We start from the raw sequence: 20,333 nt of genomic DNA, 5'->3' as shown, positions 1-20,333 counted from the left end.
CACATCTGTAATCCCAGCACTTTGGGAGGCCAAGGCAGCAGATCACTTGAGGCCAGTTCAAGACCAGCCTGGCCAATATGGCGAAACCCCATCCGTACTAAAAATACAAAGGTTGGCTGGGCATGGTGGCTCACCCTTATAATCCCAGCAGTTTGGGAGGCTGGGGCGAGCGGATCACTGGAGGTCAAGAGTTGGAGACCAGCCTAGCCAACATGGTGAAACCCTGTCTCTACTCAAAGTACAAAAATTAGCCGAGCATGGTGGTGGGCGCCTGTAATCTCAGCTACTTGGGAGGTTGAGGCAGGAGAATTGCTTGAACCCGGGAGGTGGATATTGCAGTGAGCCGAGATCGCGCCATTGTACTCCAGCCTGGGCGACAAGAGCGGAACTCCATCTCAAAAAATAAAATAAAAATAAAAATAATAACGGCCGGGCATGGTGGCCCACACCTATAATCCCAGCACTTTGGGAGGCTGAGATGGGCAGATCACCTGAGATCAGGAGTTCAAGATGAGCCTGACCAACATGGAGAAACCCCATCTCTACTAAAAATACAAAATTAGCCAGACGTGGTGGTACATGCCTGTAATACCAGCTACTCAGGAGGCTGAGGAAGGAAAATCACTTCAACCCAGGAGGTGGAGGTTGCAGTGAGCTGAGGTCGCGCCATTGCATTCCAGCCTGGGCAACAACAGTGAAACTCCGTCTCAAAAAATAAATAAACAAAAATAAAATAAATAAAAATACAAAATGTAGCCGGGCATGGTGGTGGGCGCCTGTAATCCCAGCTACTCAGGAGGCTGAGACACAAAAATCACTTGAACCCAGGAGGCAGAGGTTGCAGTGAGTCGAGACACTCCAGCCTGAGCAACAAAGCAAAAGTCTGTCTCAAAAATAAATAAATAAAAAATAAAGAGATAGAAATATAATTTAAGCACTATAGAAAGTATTTAATATAAGAGAAAGATGAAACATACAATTAACAGAAAAACTGCAAAGATTAAATGTTATATTTCTTTTGCATAATGAATTAACTGGCCTAATAAATGAAGATCATTTTAGTTTAAAATCCCAAAAATCACAGAGGCCTTCTCTCCAGTGGTGACATCTAGAGCTCCATCTAGTGTTGCTTAATTCTTTCCTTCCTTCAATTATTAACTGAACATCATGCTAAGCATTAAAGATTAAACGTTTATATGCAAATTCTATACCATAAAAAAAAATTTTAAAGGTGACTAAAACATGGCCCTTGCCATCAAAGAGCTCACAGTCCACTAGGCAGGACAGACACAAATGCAGCTAACTGAACAAAGAAAATGCAAGAACAGAGAGGGCTGAGCTGCAAACTCTGCCTGGAAGAATTAGGGAAGATATCCCTGAAGAGGTGGCTTTTGATTTGGTTTTTATTATTTTTTTCTTTTTTGGCTCTTAAAAAATAAACATGAGTTTAAATGGCCAGGTACAGTGGCTCGTGCCTGTAATCCCAGCACTTTGGGAGGCCGAGGCAGGCGGATCATGAGGTCAAGTGATCGAGACTATCCTGGCCAACACGGTGAAACCTCATCTCTACTAAAAAAAAAAAAAAAAAAAATAGAAAACTTAGGAGGGCATGGTGGCGCATGCCTGTAGTCCCAGCTACTTGGGAGGCTGAGGCAGGAGAATCGCTTGAACCTCGGAGGCGGGGGTTGCAGTGAGCCGAGATCACGCCACTGCACTCCAGCCTAGGCAACAGAGTGAGACTCCACCTCAAAAAAAAAGGAAAGAATAAACATGAGTTTAATAGGCAAAAAAAGACACAGGCGAAATAAAGCAGTCCAGACCAGTGGAACTGCATCTGTGAGCATCCTGAGTCATATAAAGGGGTTGTCATATCAGAAGACAGGAAGTTGGGCAGGGCACAGTAGCTCACACCTGTAATCCCAGCACTTTCAGAGGCCAAGGCAGGAGGATTGTTTCAGTCCAGGAATTCAAGACCAGCCTTGGCAACACAGTAAGAACCTATCTCTACAAAAAATACAAAACTTAGCTGAGCACAGTGGCTCATGCCTGCAGTCCCAGCTACTCAGGAAGCTGAGGTGAAAAGATCCCTTGAGCCCAAGAGGTTGAGGCTGCAGTGAGCCCTGACTGTACCACTGTACTCCAGCCTGGGGAACACAGTGAGATACTATCTCCAAAATAAATAAACAAACAAACAAATAAATAAATAAATAAAAATATGGGAAGTTCGGTGGGACACAAAGCCAGGACTAACGCTAGAATAAGAGTGGGGCCAGCTCAGAGGGGTTGAGGGTGCCATGCTAGTGAGTTTGGATTTTAACTTGTAAGCAGTGAGATGCCAAAACAGGTTTTTAAGTAGAGGACTGATAAGACCAAGAAGGTTTTTAGAGTAACAACTCTGGCCTCAGAGAGGACAGGCTGAAGTGGGGGAAAATTTATTCCTCCCTCTGTCCCTACTCCAGACTCAGGACAGGGCTCAGCACGTACAGGAGTCTATGACACTAAATTTTTATTTTTATTTTTTTGAGATGGAGTTTTGCTCTTGTTGCCCAGGCTGGAGTGCAATGGCGTGATCTTGGCTCACCGCAACCTCCATCTCCCGGGTTCAAGCGATTCTCATGCCTCAGCCTCCCTAGTAGCTGAGATTACAGGCTGGAATTACAGGTGTGCACCACCATGCCTGGCTAATTTTTGTATTATTAGTAGAGATGGGGTTTCACCATGTTGGCCAGGCTGGTCTCGAACTCCCAACCTCAGGAGATCCACCCGCCTCAGCCTCCCAAAGTGCTGGGATTACAGGCATGAGGACATCGAATTTTTTTCTCCAAGGACAGATCAGGAAAGACCCTTACCTGCAGAGGCAGGTCAACAGTGTCTGATCTGATATCCCGAGGCTCCTTTCCATTCTAGGATTTATTTCTAGAATCTTAGAGCTAGCAGTATCACTTCATTAAAGACCACAAGAGACTCCAGAGTCACACAGACCTAGGTTGAATTCCAGCTCTGCCTTACTGCCTTACTGGCTGAATAAAAGCTACTTAACATTTCCTTTTTTTTTTTTTTTTTGAGACAGAGTCTTGCTCTCTCCCCCAAGCTGGAGTGCAGTGGCACAATCTCGGCTCACTGCAACCTCCACCTCCCAGGTTCAAGCAATTCTTCTGCCTCAGCCTCCCGAGTAGCTGGACCACGCCTGGCTAATTTTTTTATTTTGAGTAGAGACAGCGTTTCACCATGTTGGCCAGGCTAGTCTCCAACTCCTGACCTCAAGTGATCCGTCCTCCTCGGCCTCTCAAAGTGCTGGGATTACAGGCATGAGCCACTGTGCCCAGTTAATATTTCTAAGCCTCAATTTCATCTATGAAATGGGAATAATAATAATAAAGGGATCTCAGGGGAGTATTGTGAAGGTTAAATGAGACAATGCATGCAAAGTACTTAGCACGGTGCCTGCTACATAGTATTGCACAGTATTCTGTCCCTTACCCCCTTCCCCCACCAAATTCATGTCCACCTAGAATCTGTGAATGTGACCTTACTTGGAAACAGGGTCTTTGCAGATGTAATCAAGTTAAAATGAGATCATACTAGATTGGGGTGAAACCTAAGTCCAATATGACTGGTGTCCTTACAAGAGGAAAATTTGGACAGAGACAGAGACACATGGAGGAGAATGCTGTGTGAACACAGAGGCGAGATTAAAGTGATGCATCTACAAGGAATGCCAAAGATGGTCAAAAGCCACCGGAATCTAGGAGAAAGATGTGGAACGGATTCTTCCTTAGAACCTCTGAAGGACATGGCCTTGCCGACACTAATTTTACAACTTTTGGCCTCCAGAGCTGAGAGAGAATATATTTGTTTTTTTGTTTGTTCGTTTTTTGAGACGGAGTTTCACTCTTGTCGCCAAGGCTGGAGTGCAATGGCACGATCTCCATTCACTGCAGCCTCCGCCTCCTGGGTTCAAGCAATTCTCCAGCCTCAGCTTCCCCAGTAGTTGGGATAACAGGTGTGCCACCATCACGCCCAGCTAATTTTTTTTTTTTTTTTTTGAGGCGGAATTTTGCTCTTGTTGCCCACTCTGGAGTGCAATGGTGCGACATCAGCTTACTGCATCCTCTGGCTCCTGGGTTCAAGTGATTCTCCTGCCTCAGCCTCCTGAGTAGCTGAGATTACTATGTTGGTCAGGCTGGTCTCGAACTCCTGACCTCAGGTGATCCACCCGCCTCAGCCTCCTAAAGTGCTGGGATGACAGGCATGAGCCACCATGCCCAGTCCAATTTTTGTATTTTTAGTAGAGACAGGGTTTTACCATGTTGGCCAGGCTGCTCTCGAACTCCTGACCTCAGGTGATCCACCCGCCTCAGCCTCCCAAAGTGCTGGGATTACAGGTGTGAGCCATTGGACCTGGCCTATTTCTATTGTTTTAAGCCACCCAATTTGTAGTAATTTGTTTTGTTTTGTTTTGTTTTCTTGAGACAGGGTCTCATTCTGTCACCCAGGCTGGAGTGCAGGGTGCTACGATCATTGCCCACTTGAACTCCTGGACTCAAGTTCAACAGCCTTGAACTCCTGGACTCAAGCGATCCTCCACCTCAGCCTCCTGTGTGGCTGGAAGTACAAGTGCACATACCCCCATACCCGGCTAATTTTTTATTTTTTATTTTTTTGTAGAGACAAGGTCTCTGTATGTTGCCTAGGCTGGTGTCAAACTCCTGCCCTCAAGCAATTCTCCCACCTCAGCTTCCCAAAGCATTAGCATTACAGGTGTGAGCCAGTGTGCCTGGCTTATTTGTAGTAGTTTATTATGGCTGCCCTAGGAAACTAACACAAAGTAACTACTCTATAAAATACACATTAACTGCTATAACTATTAGATCAATTAGAAAGGCTCTGGCAAATGCCTGACAGAGCAAAACTAGCTAGAAGAACCCAAACTTTCAGACAAGAAAAGGGCAAGGGAAAGACTATGCCAAACAGCTTTTGAAGACCACAGCCTCACATCCTAGCTCGAACTTTTCCAGCATACCCCTGCCATCCCAGACATGAGTACATGTCTAGAAAATCATGGATAATTCTTGCTGCCATCTCATATCTGTGAACCCTGAGCAGCGTTTCATCAAACAGCCCAAGGTGAACTCAACACCCTCCTTTCCCCGATTGCTTGAAATAGACCTATTGTCTTGGGCATATTTGTTTAAAAGGCAGTGAATAAATCATAGCAGCTGATCTCAGCATACTCCTTAACCTGTTCAGGCTTCATTTTCCCATCTATGAACTGATAATGTCAGACCCTAAGGTCCTTTCCAGCTCTAATTTGAAACTGGTGCATCTGTTCATTCACTCGTTCACTCATTCACTCACTAATGCATTCAAATGCTAGGTGCTTCTGCTGTGTCAGGCCCTTCAGGGGTGAATGAGAGCCTCATGGAGCTCCTGTGCTAGCTAACACAAGAGACAGCCGATAAAACAATGAATTCACAAGGAATTACTCCATTACAGTCGTGTTTAGGTGCTACCGGCGCTACCAGGCACTGAGGGCCAAAAGAGTAACTAACAGGAGCCCTTGCGAGGGATAGGGGTGGGTGGTCAAAAAGGCTGCTTTAAGGAAACAACATCCCATCTAAGAGCTAAAGAAGTAGGAGCTAGTTAGGCAAAAGGTGGGAACTCCCCATTAAATTTTCCTTCTTTTCCCAGGATTTTCATGACTTAGAAAATCCTGTTTCTTGCTGCTCTCAACGTCAAGTTACAGCTTCCAACCACCTCCCTGTGGGTCCCACAAATGTCATCATTCCTGAAAGGGATATTGAGCCCAGAGTGTGTCTTCCCAGAAGCATTTACTATGAACCAATTGCACAAGTACACAGAGATAGGAAAGAAGCAATGCAGAATAACATAGCTCCTTCCCTTGGAGTTCACAGTCTGAGAGACACAGATGGGAACAAATGGTCACAGAGCTGAGTGATAAGGATTATTAAAGAGACATTTAGAATACTGCATAAGGGCCGGGCACAATGGCTCACACCTGTAATCCCAGAATTTTGGGAGGCTGAGGCAGGTGGATCACCTGAGGTCAGGAGTTCAAGACCAGCCTGGCCAACATGGTGAAACCCCGTCTCTACTAAAAATATAAAAAATTAGCCAGGCATTGTGGCACATGACTGTAATCCCAGCTACTCAGGAGGCTGAGGCAGGAGAATTGCTTGAACCTGGGAGGTGGAGGTTGCAGTGAGCCGAGATCGTACCATTGCACTCCAGCCTGGGCAACAAGAGAGAGACTCCATCTCAAAAAAAAAAAAAAAAAAAAAAAAAAAGTAGAATACTACATAAGTGCAGAAGAAAGAATAATTCCTCTTCTGTGGTCCTCAACTTCCATGTCTATAAAATGGGGAAAACCTACTCTGCTTCTGATTACTTAAATGAGGCCTAAAATGAGGTGTGAAAACTGCTTGTGCCTCTCTAGAGGTGACCTATCAGCAGAAGTACTGAGAAACATCTAAACGCATAGTTAACCCCAAACATATGCTCATCAATCTCTTCTCCCAAAAAACCGTAAGACCTGTCCATAACTAGAGAGCTGTGTTTCCAGTTCTCCTCCATCCCTCTGAACAGTTTAGAGCAGGAGGGAGAAAGCAGAGAAAGCATCGATCACCAGTTTCCAGGTAGGATGTGGTGGATGCTCGCTGTATATGTTCACAAGATCATTCACCATCCAAAGCATCCTATTGTGCACGCTCGCAAACTTTCATGGATATACTGTATACTTCCTTAAGTCTCTCCCTCTTCTGGTGCTCTCTCGGCTTGCTGTTTATTGCTTTATAGCCCAAGATTGCTAAGCTGCGCTGACCTCTGCTCAGGACTGTCTTCTAGTCATGCTCACATTCAATTGTGACCAAGGGTAGTGGGCCCAGCTGGGCCCAACTCAGGGACACCAGCCCCTCCCAATCTCCTGCCCCACCCAGAGTCATGCTGAAGTCACTTGTTACCCCATCAAGTGTCTGTGGACTTTTCCCCTTCTGCCCAGGATCCCAGAACCTCCAGCTTTTTGCCCCAAGAAAAAGGAATTCTCAACATTCCAAGTTGGTAAGCAGAGAAACAACTTTCATAGGAATCTCTGGGGAGTCTGAAGAACTAGAGAATGTATTTGGTCTATATCAACCAAAGGGAAATCCTGCCTGAGCGCAGTCTGGATGGGCTGTCCAGGTTCCTCCCAGGATATGGAAGCCTTCCCTTCCGCCTCACCCCCTGGGATCCCCTACCCCACTAGCCATCATGGAGTTGCGGGTGGCACCTACATCATATCTAAGGCTACGCCTACATTCATTACCTCCTCAGTGTTCTCGCCTCCACCATCCTTGCCCGAGCTGGTAGGCTTGGCTGTGCACTTGGCAACCTTGGGGGGCTCCTGAAAGGAGAAGATGAAGGTAGAGTTAGCAGATGCCAGGGAAAGGGAGAGGTCTTATCTGGCTCCCTTAGATCTTTGTTGCAAATATCCTCTGTCCAGGTTCAATTAGAACCTACCTTGTGCCAAGCTGGGGTAGGTGGAGGGATCTACACAGAAGGAGATTCAGCCCCTCCAAGAGTTTAAAATCTGGTTCGAAAGTTACCCCAAACACACACTAATTCAGCATGAGAGTGATCCTTCATCTTTCACCTCATTAGGCTGGTGCAGAGGTTGGGTCTGGGAGGGCCTTTGCTCAGGTCAGAACCAGAGTGAGGAGGCTTAAGGAAAAAGCATCAGGGAACAGTTGCTCACTGGCTTCTGGCTAACATGGTCAAAGGGGTGCCGGAGGCTTTCATGCTGGAGTGCAGGGAGTCACCACTCTCCCCTCACAGCTACCTGGAAAGACTGGGAGGCAATTTTTGGATGTCACAGATAGCGCACAGACAACAGGGTGCTACTCGGCATTTAATCAGTAAGGTCCAGGAATGCTAACAGGTACAGAACTGTCCCACCCAAAATGCCAAGAGCACCTCAGTTGACAAGCACTGAGACAGGGATGGGGGTAAAACCTGAACTGTTACAAAGAGTGAGCACTAGTCTGAAGTCTCCTTTGGGAACCTGGCAGCTGGCTCAGAGCCCTGGCCTGCCCAGCATCTCTTCCTATGCTTCGAGCCAAAAAAAGCAACTGCACAGGGACAGGATGGGGAAAATGTGAAAAAGACTTGGGGATTTAGGTCTGGCTGCAAGCTCAACACAAATCATCCATGTGCAGCTCACGTGACCTTCCATCCTGTTAACAGACCTGTGCAAACTGCTTGGCACTGACAGGGCTATCCTGGAGGATCTGGTTCAGTCATGAGCATCAGGCTTGGGAGGGGCCATGACAAATCCTAGTTTTTCTTAGAGGGAAATGCAACCCATACTGGGAGTGGATTCAAAGGCATGTCCCAAGACCAACAGCTGCAGGAACTGGGATAGTTAACAATGGAAGGGAGGAGTCATGAGGGATGGAGAAGCAAGATGGATCTTAAACAAATGAAGGGCTGCCTTGGATGCAACTTGTCCGTATGGACCAGAGGCATGAGAGCAAAGGGCTGAAGTTGCAAGTCGGGCTGAAGCTCCAAACAAGAATTTTATCATTGGCCGGGCGCAGTGGCTCAAGCCTGTAATCCCAGCACTTTGGGAGGCCGAGACGGGTGGATCACGAGGTCAGGAGATCGAGACCATCCTGGCTAACACGGTGAAACCCCGTCTCTACTAAGAAATACAAAAAACTAGCCGGGCGAGGTGGCGGGCGTCTGTAGTCCCAGCTACTCGGGAGGCTGAGGCCGGAGAATGGCGTGAACCCGGGAGGCGGAGCTTGCAGTGAGCTGAGATCCGGCCACTGCACTCCAGCCTGGGCGACAGAGCGAGACTCCGTCTCAAAAAAAAAAAAAAAAAAAAAAAAGAATTTTATCATGGAGCAATGGCACTAAAACTGGCCACCTAGTGAAGCCAAAAGCTCCCTAACCCCTGAGAACATTCAAGCAGGGGCTGAGTGACCTCCTGTAAGGCATGTTGCAAAAGAAATTCAAGCCTTTAATGAGGACTGGAGGATCTTGGAAATTACTTCCAGCTCTGAGATTGTGCAATTCAATAGCAGCCAAGCCCCTTCAGTGAGAAGTGTTAAATCAAGTTATTGTGACTATGGGGGCAAAAGGATTTCAGGGAGAAGAGAGCTCTGTGTGGGCTGGAGTAGGGGGAAGGCTTCTTGGAGGTGGGGTGGAAGAAAGGTGTGGTGTAGAGCAGCTCGATGCAGTAGGGGGAAGGGGTTCCTTCTCTGGGCTGAGCACGCTCCTGCTGTATACTAACCCTGCTGGCCACACTGACCCTTGACAGTGGCTGAGAGCATGGGGTGGAGAGAAATAGGCTGGGGGCAGGGTGCAGGCAGGACACAACATTGAGGTGTCTGCACACACCCCAGACATGAACCCCTTGGACAAAGCTGACCCATCTTCATACATCTCTGATCTATTAGATCATAAGCTGCTTATTCTTTTGTGTACCCCTCCACCCACCCTACAGCACTCAGCATGATGCCTCAGACATATCTTTCAAAGAATGCGCCTAAGAGAGATCCAGCTGCCTTAGTGTGTGGGTGTGAGTGGGAGTGGAGAAATCAGGCCCACCACCCTTGCTCCCTGGCTCCTGCAGAACAGGTGCAGCACACATACTTCAGCCCAGCTCAGCCATCAAGTGCTGTGTAGAACAGAGGTTAAAAGAACATGTTTAGGCCGGGCACAGTGGCTCACGCCTGTAATCCCAGCACTTTGAGAGGCCGAGGTGGGTGGATCACGAGGTCAGGAGTTCAAGACCACCCTGGCCAAGATGGCGAAACCCCGTCTCTACTAAAAATACAAAAAAAATTAGCCAGGCATGGTGGCAGGTGCCTATAATCTCAGCTGCTTGGGAGGCTGAGGCAGAGAATTGCTTGAACCCAGGAGGCGGAGGCTGCAGTGAGCCGAGACTGCACCACTGCACTCCAGCCTGGGCAACAGAGTGAGACTCTGTCTCCAAAAAAAAAAAAAAAGGCTGGGCGCGGTGGCTCACGCCTGTAATCCCAGCACTTTGGGAGGCCGAGGCGGGCAGATCACAAGGTGAGGAATTCAAGACCAGCCTGACTAACATGGTGAAACCCCGTCTCTACTAAAAATAAAAAAAATTAGCCGGGCGTGGTGGCAGGCACCTGTAGTCCCAGTTACTCAGGAGGCTGAGGCAGGAGAATGGCGTGAACCCGGGAGGCGGAGCTTGCAGTGAGCCGAGATCGTGCCACTGCACTCCAGTCTGAGCGACAGAGCCAGACTCCATCTCAAAAAAAAAAAAAACACGAACATGTTTGGACCCAGCCCTGTGTTTTGGGCCCAACTCTTACTAGCTGTATAATCATAGACAAGTTAACTAGACTCTCTAAGCCTCATCTCAGAGAGAGTTTCCTCATCTATTAGATGATGACAATATTAGTACCCTCTTCCCTCAGCACAGTGTTAAGGCACATGAAAACCGTAGTGCTGGTCAATGTTATTACTATTATTATGAACAAGAAAAAAGTCGGAGGGGGCAGGGGCACCCTACTCAGGAAAATAAAAGAGGTAAGTCCCAGAGGAGAACATGAAGGAAGGGGAGAGAGGCGAATCCCTCCAAGAGATTATCTTAGCACCTATCCACTAAGCACCTACTTACTGTGTGAAAAGGAGTTGCCAAACAAAATGAAACTTAGTTATTATCTCAAGGAGGAAGAAAAGGCTTGTCCACAATTAATTCCTATCCAAGGCCAAACACAAAAGGACCGTAAGTGGCCTACTAAGTGCTCTGCAAATCTAGAAAAGAAAGGAGAGTTCACTCCTGACTGAGGGCTCAGAAACGCTTTAGAGAGGAAACTGTAAAAGATGGCCAGGAGAGAGGAGACAGGTCACAGAAGAGCATTAAAGATCCTCCACCCACAGGCATCCAGGCAAACCTCAGTCATACTGTCAACCCCCCTCAGAGCCTGCCAACCCCCCTCAGGGCCTGCCAACCATTGAAGAAGGCCAAATGCAGCTGAAAATCAAGAGCAGAAAAACCTTATAGGGAGGTGAGAGTTATGCCTGGCTCCATGCACCCCAATCCTTCCAACACCTTTTCCCAACCAAACGCTTACACCCATGGTCCTAGCAAGTCTCACTGGGAATTTGTCTTCTTCTTCACAGACTAGTAGGCTATTGCTTTCTGGGGATGGGACAGTATCTAGTCCAACAGATTAAAAATTACAAATGGGTGGGGACCTCACCAGCTTTCCCCGAATTCCATTTCCCTTAGCCCCTGGTGTGGTTGATTTCTGTGTGCATTGTCTACAACTGAGCTACCCAAACCACCTCCACATGCCCACTCCCCAAGGACAGGGCCTGGGTGGGGCACACAACCCTGTCCAGCTCACTACCCCCAGGAGGCTCACCATGTAGTACACCATCACCAACCCTGTACGTAGAACCTCAGGCCCTGAAAGGTTAAGGGGACAACCCAGAATCAGAGCTGCCTGGCAAATACAGAACAACCCCAGGAGAAAAAGTATGACTGAAAAGGTCAGAGATGGCAGCCCAGTAACCCAGCCAATCAGAGGGCAAATGAAAGCAATATACCTCTGGGGTCATCAAGCAGGTGGCCAGAACACCAGGCCAGAGCCAGCCCCTACCAAAAAGGGCCAGCCCCAGGAGAGGAGAAGCTGGGGGAGGCTGGAACTGGTATCCTAGCATCCTTTGTGTGAGTCTGTACCTCAAAGGAACCACACCTCTGAGTCAGACCTCAGCAACAGCAGGAAACAGAGGGTAGAAAAAGGCACAGATGAGGAACAGAGGAAGGCGGTACCAAGGTAGAAGAAGAAGGTGAAAGAAAGCAACATTAAGAACTGGCCTGTGGGTTCACACCTGTAATCCCAGCACTTTGGCAGGCCGAGGCGGGCAGATCCCCTGAGGTCAGGAGTTCAAGACCAGCCTGACCAACATGGAGAAGCCCCATCTCTACTAAAAATACAAAATTAGCTGGGTGTGGTGGTGCATGCCTGTAATTCCAGCTACTTGGGAGGCTGAGGCAGGAGAATCCCTTGAAGCTGGGAGGCAGAGGTTGTGGTGAGCCGAGAGCGCACCACTGCACTCCAGCCTGGGCAACAAAAGCGAAATTCCATCTCAAAAAAAAAAGAAAGAAAGAAAGAAAGAAATGGCCTGTGTCAGGACATCATGACAAAGACATGGGTGTTCAGGGGTGGCTGGCCTGCAGGCTAAGAAGAAACAATAATCTGACAGTGAGCGCAAATTCCCAATTTGAAGACGGTGTAGCTCAGGAAAGGCAGAAATTCAGCACCAATGCAAAAAGGAAAAAAAAAAAAAAAAAAAGGAAAAATGCAAAGGTTATCCTAGGATTAGGAATAAGGATGTGGAGCCTACTCAGATTTGGAAAGGTGACTGGTTTAGGATGCACCTGGGAGCCAGTTAGGAGGGCTTTGATACAAAAGAGGCCTTTAAGTCAGGAGACCTGATATTGCAGCTGGGCCTCCAGAAGGCTGTGTGACCTTGGACAAGTCCCTTGCCCTGTCGGGGCCTCAGTCTCCTCATCTGTACCATTAGGGATTGCACTGCATGCGCTCAGAGGTCCCTTACAGCACCGTCGTTGTAAGGTTCCATCAACAGAAGGGCTCAGTCCTGCTTACAAGTTTGTGTGTGAAGGAAGAACTAGAGGGAGGGGCCTAGGCCAGATATGGGTGGAGGAGAGAGAAAGCAGCGCTGTTCTAGGTCAGGGGCTTGGCATGGAAAGAGAAGGGGCCGTAGGGGACTGTGGGGCGGCTGTCCCAGGCGGGTAGGAAGAGGAAAGGGGCTGCTCAGGGCGGGGGGAGGGGGCAATTCTGGAGGAACGTGCAGTTTCAGATGAGGGACTGCCCAAACCGATGGGACATCGGGGCCAGGGGTGATGGGGGGACAGAAAAAGCAGGACAGTGACCTGGGAATGGGGCAGATCTGGAAGAAGGAGGTTACCCTGGGCCGGGGGTAAGAGAAGGGAAGAAGGGAGGGAGGTGTATGTGGGGGGAGTCTCTCCGGGCAAGGTGGGGGAGCTGTCCTAGCTGCGGCACAAGCTGGGGGTGCTGCCAGTCGCGGGGGCGTAGGGCTGGCCCCAGGAGTCCTGCGGGGGCCGGACGGGAGGGTCAGTCTGGGGCTGTCCCGGGCCTGGCTCCGGCCCCTCCCAGAGCTCCGCGCAGGCTCCAAGGCGGCGGTGCGGGAAAAAGGGCCACGCTCACCTTCTCCTTTTTCAGTTTATAGGGCATCTCGGCCCGTCCGGACCCGGCCCGTCTCCTGCGGCCCCGCTCCGGCTCCGGCTTTGCTCGGCCGCACTCGGCCCGCTCGGCGTCTCTTCGCCACCGCCTGCGCGCAGCGCCCGGGTCGAGCGGTGCCTGCGCCTCCAATTGGCCCGAACTCCTACAAAACTGCCTGACAACCAGGCGCCGCCTCCTCGGATTGGTCATTGGAGCCAAGCTGCTTCCTTTTTTTCTTATTGGAAAGAAATAGTACAAACCGCCAGGGTTCTGCTTCCAGAATTGGCTGAAGTGGGTGGTCCCGCCCTAAAGTGGGTCGAGTTTAGCGAAGGAGGCGGGGATAAGGGAAACCCAAGCTTGGCTAGGACTGCTGCACTCCAGCGTCTGCTGTGCGTCGGCCTCGGCCATTCTTCGCGGCGCTTGGAACCCTGCTCTTTCCTTCTCAAGGGGCTCTCACACTTTGCCTACTATGCTACCCTGTATAGTCGGAATTGGAGGAAGGAAGCCCTAATACGGAGGGCACCTTTCTTCACTGGGGTAAAGTAACGCTAATTGCGGATGCAAAATTGATGGAGGGAGCTCCCAAGGACCTTCCAAGACACTCGCCTCCCTAGACAGGAGTTGCAGAGGAGCAAAGGGGAAGCCTGGCAGGGCTAGGACCTGGTCGAAATGAGATGAGAATCCCTGGCTTGGTGTAACTTTAGGAAGAGGGTCCCCGTTCCTACTGCAAGTGTACTGGGATTGGGGAACAGCTAGATTTCAGCAGTTGGGAACAGTGGAAAAGCAACTTCATTGTTGAGTGTCTCAGGAAATCCATCCCTTACTTGCCACCCTGCTCAAGTCAATGTTCTAATGGATAAGATTCAGTTCATGCCCACAAAGAGTTCGCAGTCTGGTGGATCACAGACGTGTATAAACAAAGGATTAAGAGAGAATGTAAGCCAGGCAGGCACGGTGTCTCACGCCTGTAATCCCAACACTTTGGGAGGCTGAGGCAGGTGGATCACCTGAGGTCAGAGGTTCGAGACCAGCCTGGCCAACATGGCGAAACCCCGTCTCTATTAAAAATACAAAAATTAGCTGGGTGTGGTGGTGCACGCCTGTAATCCCAGCTACTTGGGAGGCTGAGGCAGGAGAATCACTTGAACCCGGGAGACAGAGGTTGCAGTGAGCTGAGATCACAACACTGCACTCCAGCCTGGGCGACAAAGCAAGACTGTCTCAAAACAACAACAATGACGACAAAAAGAATAAGCCTGTGGCCAAGTGCGGTGACTCACACCTGTAATCCCAGCACTTTGGGAGGCTGAGGTGGGCAGATCACGAGGTCAGGAGTTTGAAACCAGCCTGACCAACATAGTGAAACCCCATTTCTAGTAAAAATACAAAAATTAGGCAGGGTGCAGTGGCTCACGCCTGTAATCCCAGCACGTTGGGAGGCCAAGGTGGGCAGATCACGAGGTCAAGAAATCGAGGCCATCCCAGCCAACATGGTGAAACCTCGTCTCTATGAAAAACACAATAATTAGCTGGGCATGGTGGTGCGCGTGGTGCGCGCCTGTAGTCCCAGCTACTCGGGAGGCTGAGGCTGGAGAATCGCTTGAACCCGGTGGGTGGAGGTTGCAGTGAGCCAAGATCGTGCCACTGCACTCCATCCTGGCGACAGAACGAGACTCCATCTCCAAAAAAAAGAGAAGAATAAACCTGTGATGCAAAGGCATAAGAATGATACAATGGGCCAGGCGCGGTGGCTCACGGCTGTAATCCCAGCACTTTGGGAGGCCGAGACGGGCGGATCACGAGGCCAGGAGATCAAGGCCACCCTGGCTAACATGGTGAAACCCCGTCTCTACTAAAAATACAAAAATTAGCCGGGCGTGGTGGCAGGCGCCTGTTGTCCCAGCTATATGGGACGCTGAGGCAAGAGAATGGCGTGAACCTGGGAGGCGGAGCTTGCAGTGAGTGGAGATTGTGCCACTGCACTCCAGCTTGGGCACAGAGTGAGACTCCATCTCAAAAAAAAAAAAAAAAAAGAATGATACAATGGACTTTGCGGACTCAGGGAAAAGATGGGAGGGGAATGAGGGATAAAAGACTACACACTGGGGCCAGGTGCGATGGCTCACGCCTGTAATCCCAGAACTTTGGGAGGCTGAGACAGGCAGATCACATGAGGTCAGGAGTTCGAGACCAGCCTGACCAACATGGCGAAACTTCATCTCTACTAAAAATACAAATTAGCTGGGCGTGGTGGCACATCCCTGTAATCTCAGCTACTTGGGAGGCTGAGGCAGGAGAATCACTTGAATCTGGAAGGCAGAGGTTGCAGTGAGCCAAGATCATGCCGTTGCACTCCAGCCTGGACGACAAGAATAAAATTCCATCTCAAAAAAAAAAATACTACACATCGGGTACAGTGTACACTGCTTGGGAGATGGCTGCCTCAAAATCTCATAAATCACTACTAAAGAATTTATTCATGTACAAAAAATAAATTTTTAAAATTCTATATAAAATAAAATATAATAATTTAAAAAAAAAAAAAAAAAAGACCAGGCGCAGTGGCTCATGCCTGTAATCCCAGCACTTTGGTGGGCGGATCATCTGAGGTCAGGAGTTCAGGACCAGCCTGGCCAACATGGCAAAACCCCGTCTCTACAAAAATACAAAATTAGCCGGGCATGATGGTGGGTGCCTGTAATCCCAGCTACTCGGGAGGCTGAGGCAGGATAATCGATTGAACCCGGGAGGTAGATTTTGCAGTGAGCCAAGATTGCACCATTGCATTCCAGCCTGGGCGACAGAGCAAGACTCCATCTAAAAAAAAAAAAAAACCGGCCGGGCGCGGTGGCTCAAGCCTGTAATCCCAGCACTTTGGGAGGCCGAGACGGGCGGATCACGAGGTCAGGAGATCGAGACCATCCTGGCTAACACGGTGAAACCCCGTCTCTATTAAGAAATACAAAAAACTAGCTGGGCGAGGTGGCGGGCGCCTGTAGTCCCAGCTACTCGGGAGGCTGAGGCCGGAGAATGGCGTGAACCCGGGAGGCGGAGCTTGCAGTGAGCTGAGATCCGGCCACTGCACTCCAGCCTGGGCGACAGAGCGAGACTCCGTCTCAAAAAAAAAAAAAAAAAAAAACACCTGTGTCCCTTACCCAGGAGAGCAATGTTACAAGACAGTGGCCATGGGGATGGAGAAGAGAGGATGGAGCACGAAAATGTGTAGAATCAACAGGATATGGTGATTCATTGGATTGTGTGGGGGGGATGGTAACGGAAAGGGAGGAGTTGAGGATGATTTCTGGAAGTGGTCAGAGTTGTAGGAGGAAAACTGGTGTCATAGTGGCAAAGGAAATAAAAGACAATTGGTCAGTAATGTCAGAGAAAGATGGAACAGCATCACCTTGATTCTGCAATTAGAAGATTATGGGTGATTTTTTCAGAGAGTAGAACATTTTTAGTGAGTGGAAGAGTGAGCATCAAGAGGCGAGGAAGTGAAGATGGCAAATGTAGGGTCCTGGCGATCTTACAGAAATAGTATTTGGCTTTCGGTGACTAATGACGATTTCAGGGTAACACACAGTGGACTACATGCCAGCTGTTATCTGCTGGGAGAAAAGCTTGGGAGGAAAGGACATTTATTTGTGGACAGGTATTTGTGTCTGTATGAGTACTGATCCAGACAAGATAACTGATGTTTTTACCCATCTCCAAGGCCTCAAGGAGCATGATAGTCCTGAGGCCTAGAGCTTGCCTGCTACTGTGTAAAGCAGGCATATCCTCTTTAGGCCCATGCACCATCTATCCAGCCCTTGGTTCCTCTGGGAGGTAGGGGACCAAGCCACATATAGTAGCACTACAAAATGGGAGCTTTCATCCATGTGAATCTAGGTACCTAGAACATTCTTTATTTAGTTTTTCTTTTCTTTTAATGTTATATCTTTTAAGAGACAAGGTCTTGCTCTGTCACCCACTTGAAGTGCAGAGGCACAATCATAGCCTTGAATTCCTGGGTTCAAGTGATCCTCTGCCTCAGCCTTCCAATAGCTGGGATTATAGACACAAGCCATGGTTCCTGGTTAGTACATTCTTGCATGCTGTTTTATTTATTTATTTTTATTATTTATTTTTTTGAGATGGAGTCTCGCTCTGTCACCAGGCTGGAGTACAGTGGTGCAATCTCGACTCACTGCAACCTCTGCCTCCCAGGTTCAAGCAATTCTCCTGCCTCAGCCTCTTGAGTAGCTGGGACTACAGGCACGCGCCACCACACCCAGCTAATTTTTCTATTTCCAGTAGGGATGGGGTTTCACCATGTTGGCCAGGATGGTCTCAATCTCTTGACCTTGTGATCTGCCCACCTTGGCCTCCCAAAGTGCTAGCATTACAGGTTTGAGCCACCACACCCAACCTCTTGCATGCTATTTTATAGATGTGAGGCTGAACAATTTCATGTTTAGGACTGGAGGTACCTCCAGGAACTATAATTAAGCATTTAAAAAACATTTTCTTGGTTGGGCACAGTGGCTCACGCCTGTAATCCCAGCACTTTGGGAGGCTGAGGCGGGTGGATCGTGAGGTCAGGAGATTGAGACCATCCTGGCTAACATGGTGAAACCCTGTCTCCACTAAAAATATGAAAAATTAGCTGGGTGTAGTGGCAGGCGCCTGTAATCCCAGCTACTCGGGAGGCTGAGGCAGGAGACTCTCTTGAACCTGGGAGACGGAGGTTGCAGTGAGCCGAGAGCGCACCACTGCACTCCACCGTGGACTCAAAATATATATAAATATAGATATATATACAAATAGATAGATATATATACATATAGATAAATATATATATATATATTTTTTTTCTTGTCTCTCTGGGGATACAAATACCTTAGAACAGAGCCAGGAGCAGTGGTGCAAGCTTGTAGTCCCAGCTACTTGGGAGGCTGAGGCAGGAGGATTGCTTGAGCGAAAGAAGGAAGGGAGGAAGGGAGGAAGGAAGGAAGGAAGGAAGGAAGGAAGGAAGGAAGGAAGGAAGGAAGGAAGGAAGGAAGGAAGGAAGGAGAGAGAGAAAGAAAAAGAAAGGAGGAAAAGAAAGAAAAACAAAAGAAAGAAAGAAAGAAAAAGAAAGAGAAAGAAAAAGAAAGAAAGACCTTAAAACATGTACATTTCTGCTGGGCGTGGTGGCTCACACCTGTAATCCCAGCACTTCGGGAGGCCAAGGTGGGCGGATCACGAGGTCAGGAGATTGAGACCATCCTGGCTAACACGGTGAAACCCTATCTCTACTAAAAATACAAAAAATTAGCGGGGCGTGGTGACAGGCATCTGTAGTCCCAGCTACTCGGGAGGCTGAGGCAGGAGAATGGCGTGAACCCAGGAGGCAGTGGAGGTTGCAGTGAGCCGAGATCACACCACGGCACTCCAGACTGGGCAACAGAGCAAGAATCCATCTCAAAAAAAAAAAAGAGAGAATGAAAGTACACTCCACAGTATGGGAGTGAGCATGAGCATAGGGACTCAAAGGCCCTGTTACAGAATTTTTGTGAGTTTAAATACCCTCTATTTGGGGAACACCCTATGTAAATGAAGAGGATGAAGTAAAGTTACAATTATCAAGTTATTAACGATATATGCCCTAGGGAGAGGATATTTCCTGTTACAGCTGAAGTGTGAATTGGCTTTATGTTCCCTGCCTCCAGACCCTATTTTCCTGCCTCATCTGCCCCCTGAGATGTGATCTCCATCAATCTTTATGGGAGGCAGAGGGACACATGGTCTTTTTTCTGTAACTGCTTCATGCTGGCTTGGGGGATGGTCCCTACCTATTGGGGATCATGGAACTCTCACCCTGCTCTGTCTAGTGGAGGCAGGGTAGCTTTTTGAGGGCCGGGGGTGGTGTCTTCACTTGGAACTGGCTGGAACCTTTGTTGCATGATCAGCTGAAGCCTGATGGTCTCTAGGCAAGAGGAAATGAATTTGGTTAAAACATTTAATGGGAACTGCAGGGGGTGGATACCTATGCTGTTAGAAATGTTTGTTATATTGACCAGGCACAGTGGCTCATGCCTATAATCCCAGCACTTTGGGAGGCCGAGGCGGGCAGATCACAAGGTCAGGAGATTGAGACCATCCTGGCTAACACGATGAAACCCTGTCTTTACTAAAAATACAAAAAATTAGCCGGCGTGGTGGCAGGCGCCTGTAGTCCCAGCTACTCAGGAGGCTGAGGCAGGAGAACAGCGTGAACCTGAGGGCCAGAGGTTGCAGTGAGCCAAGATAGTGCCACTGCACTCTAAAAAAAAAATTTTTTTTTTTGAGACGGACTGTCACTCTGTTGCCGAGGCTGGAGTGCAGTGGTGTGATCTCAGCTCACTGCAAGCTCCGCCTCCCAGGTTCACACCATTCTCCTGCCTCAGCCTCCCAAGTAGCTGGGACTACAGGCACACACCACCACGCCCAGCTAATTTTTGTACTTTTAGTGGAGATGAGGTTTCACCATGTTGGACAGGCTGGTCTCAAACTCCTGGCCTCAAGCAGTCCACCCACCTTGGCCTCCCAAAGTTCTGGGATTACAGCCACGAGCCACTTCACCCAGCCCCTTATAATATGCAAATCTAATAGTTTTCATATATTTGGCTTTCAAATTTTCAGGAATGTATAATGTACAAAATAGAAGACTGCCTCAAGAAGAGAGAGAAAGAAAGCTGAGCAGTAGCTGAAAGAGAATGTAAGGTCTAGAAAATGAAAATTGCCACCATCCAATTCATTTATTGTAAGTGAAAATAATTGTTAATTATTGGAAATATAGTGGGACATGATGGCTTATGCCTGTAATCCCAGCACTTTGGGAGGCTGAGGCCTGAGGATCTCCTCAGACCAGGAGTTCAAGACCAGCCTGGGCAACACAGAGAAACTGTCTCTACAAAAAATAAAAAATTAGTCCAGGCGCAGTGGCTCATGCCTGTAATCCCAACACTTTGGGAGACCTAAGCAGGTGGCTCACTTGAAGCCAGGAGTTCGAGACCAGCCTGACCAACATGGTGAAACCCCATCTCTACTGAAAATACAAAATTAGTTGGGTGTGGT

At 48.6% G+C, this 20,333-nt stretch overlaps 1 protein-coding gene across 5 annotated transcripts in view; it reads right to left on the bottom strand.

The window, feature by feature from the left end:
- The window catches only part of PPP2R5D (protein phosphatase 2 regulatory subunit B'delta), a 28,170-nt gene extending 14,726 nt beyond the window's left edge, over positions 1-13,444 (bottom strand). The window contains exons 1-2 of one of the 5 annotated variants that reach the window (XM_025381807.1): positions 13,239-13,444; positions 7,322-7,399 (exon numbers count right to left, since the gene is read on the bottom strand). Coding sequence is in view for 4 of the 5 variants with exons in the window: in XM_025381803.1 (XP_025237588.1) it covers positions 7,322-7,396; positions 13,233-13,265 (108 nt within the window). In the remaining variant the exon portion in view is untranslated. Of the gene's footprint in view, positions 1-7,321; positions 7,400-13,232 lie in introns of all 5 variants that reach the window. The other 4 variants (XM_025381802.1, XM_025381804.1, XM_025381803.1 and 1 more) reach the window with 4 other exon arrangements.
- Between the last annotated feature and the right edge of the window lie 6,889 nt (positions 13,445-20,333).

Source organism: Theropithecus gelada, chromosome 4 (genome assembly GCF_003255815.1).
Source record: "Theropithecus gelada isolate Dixy chromosome 4, Tgel_1.0, whole genome shotgun sequence".
NCBI lineage: Eukaryota > Metazoa > Chordata > Mammalia > Primates > Cercopithecidae > Theropithecus > Theropithecus gelada.
This window is presented reverse-complemented; position numbering and strand designations above follow the sequence as displayed.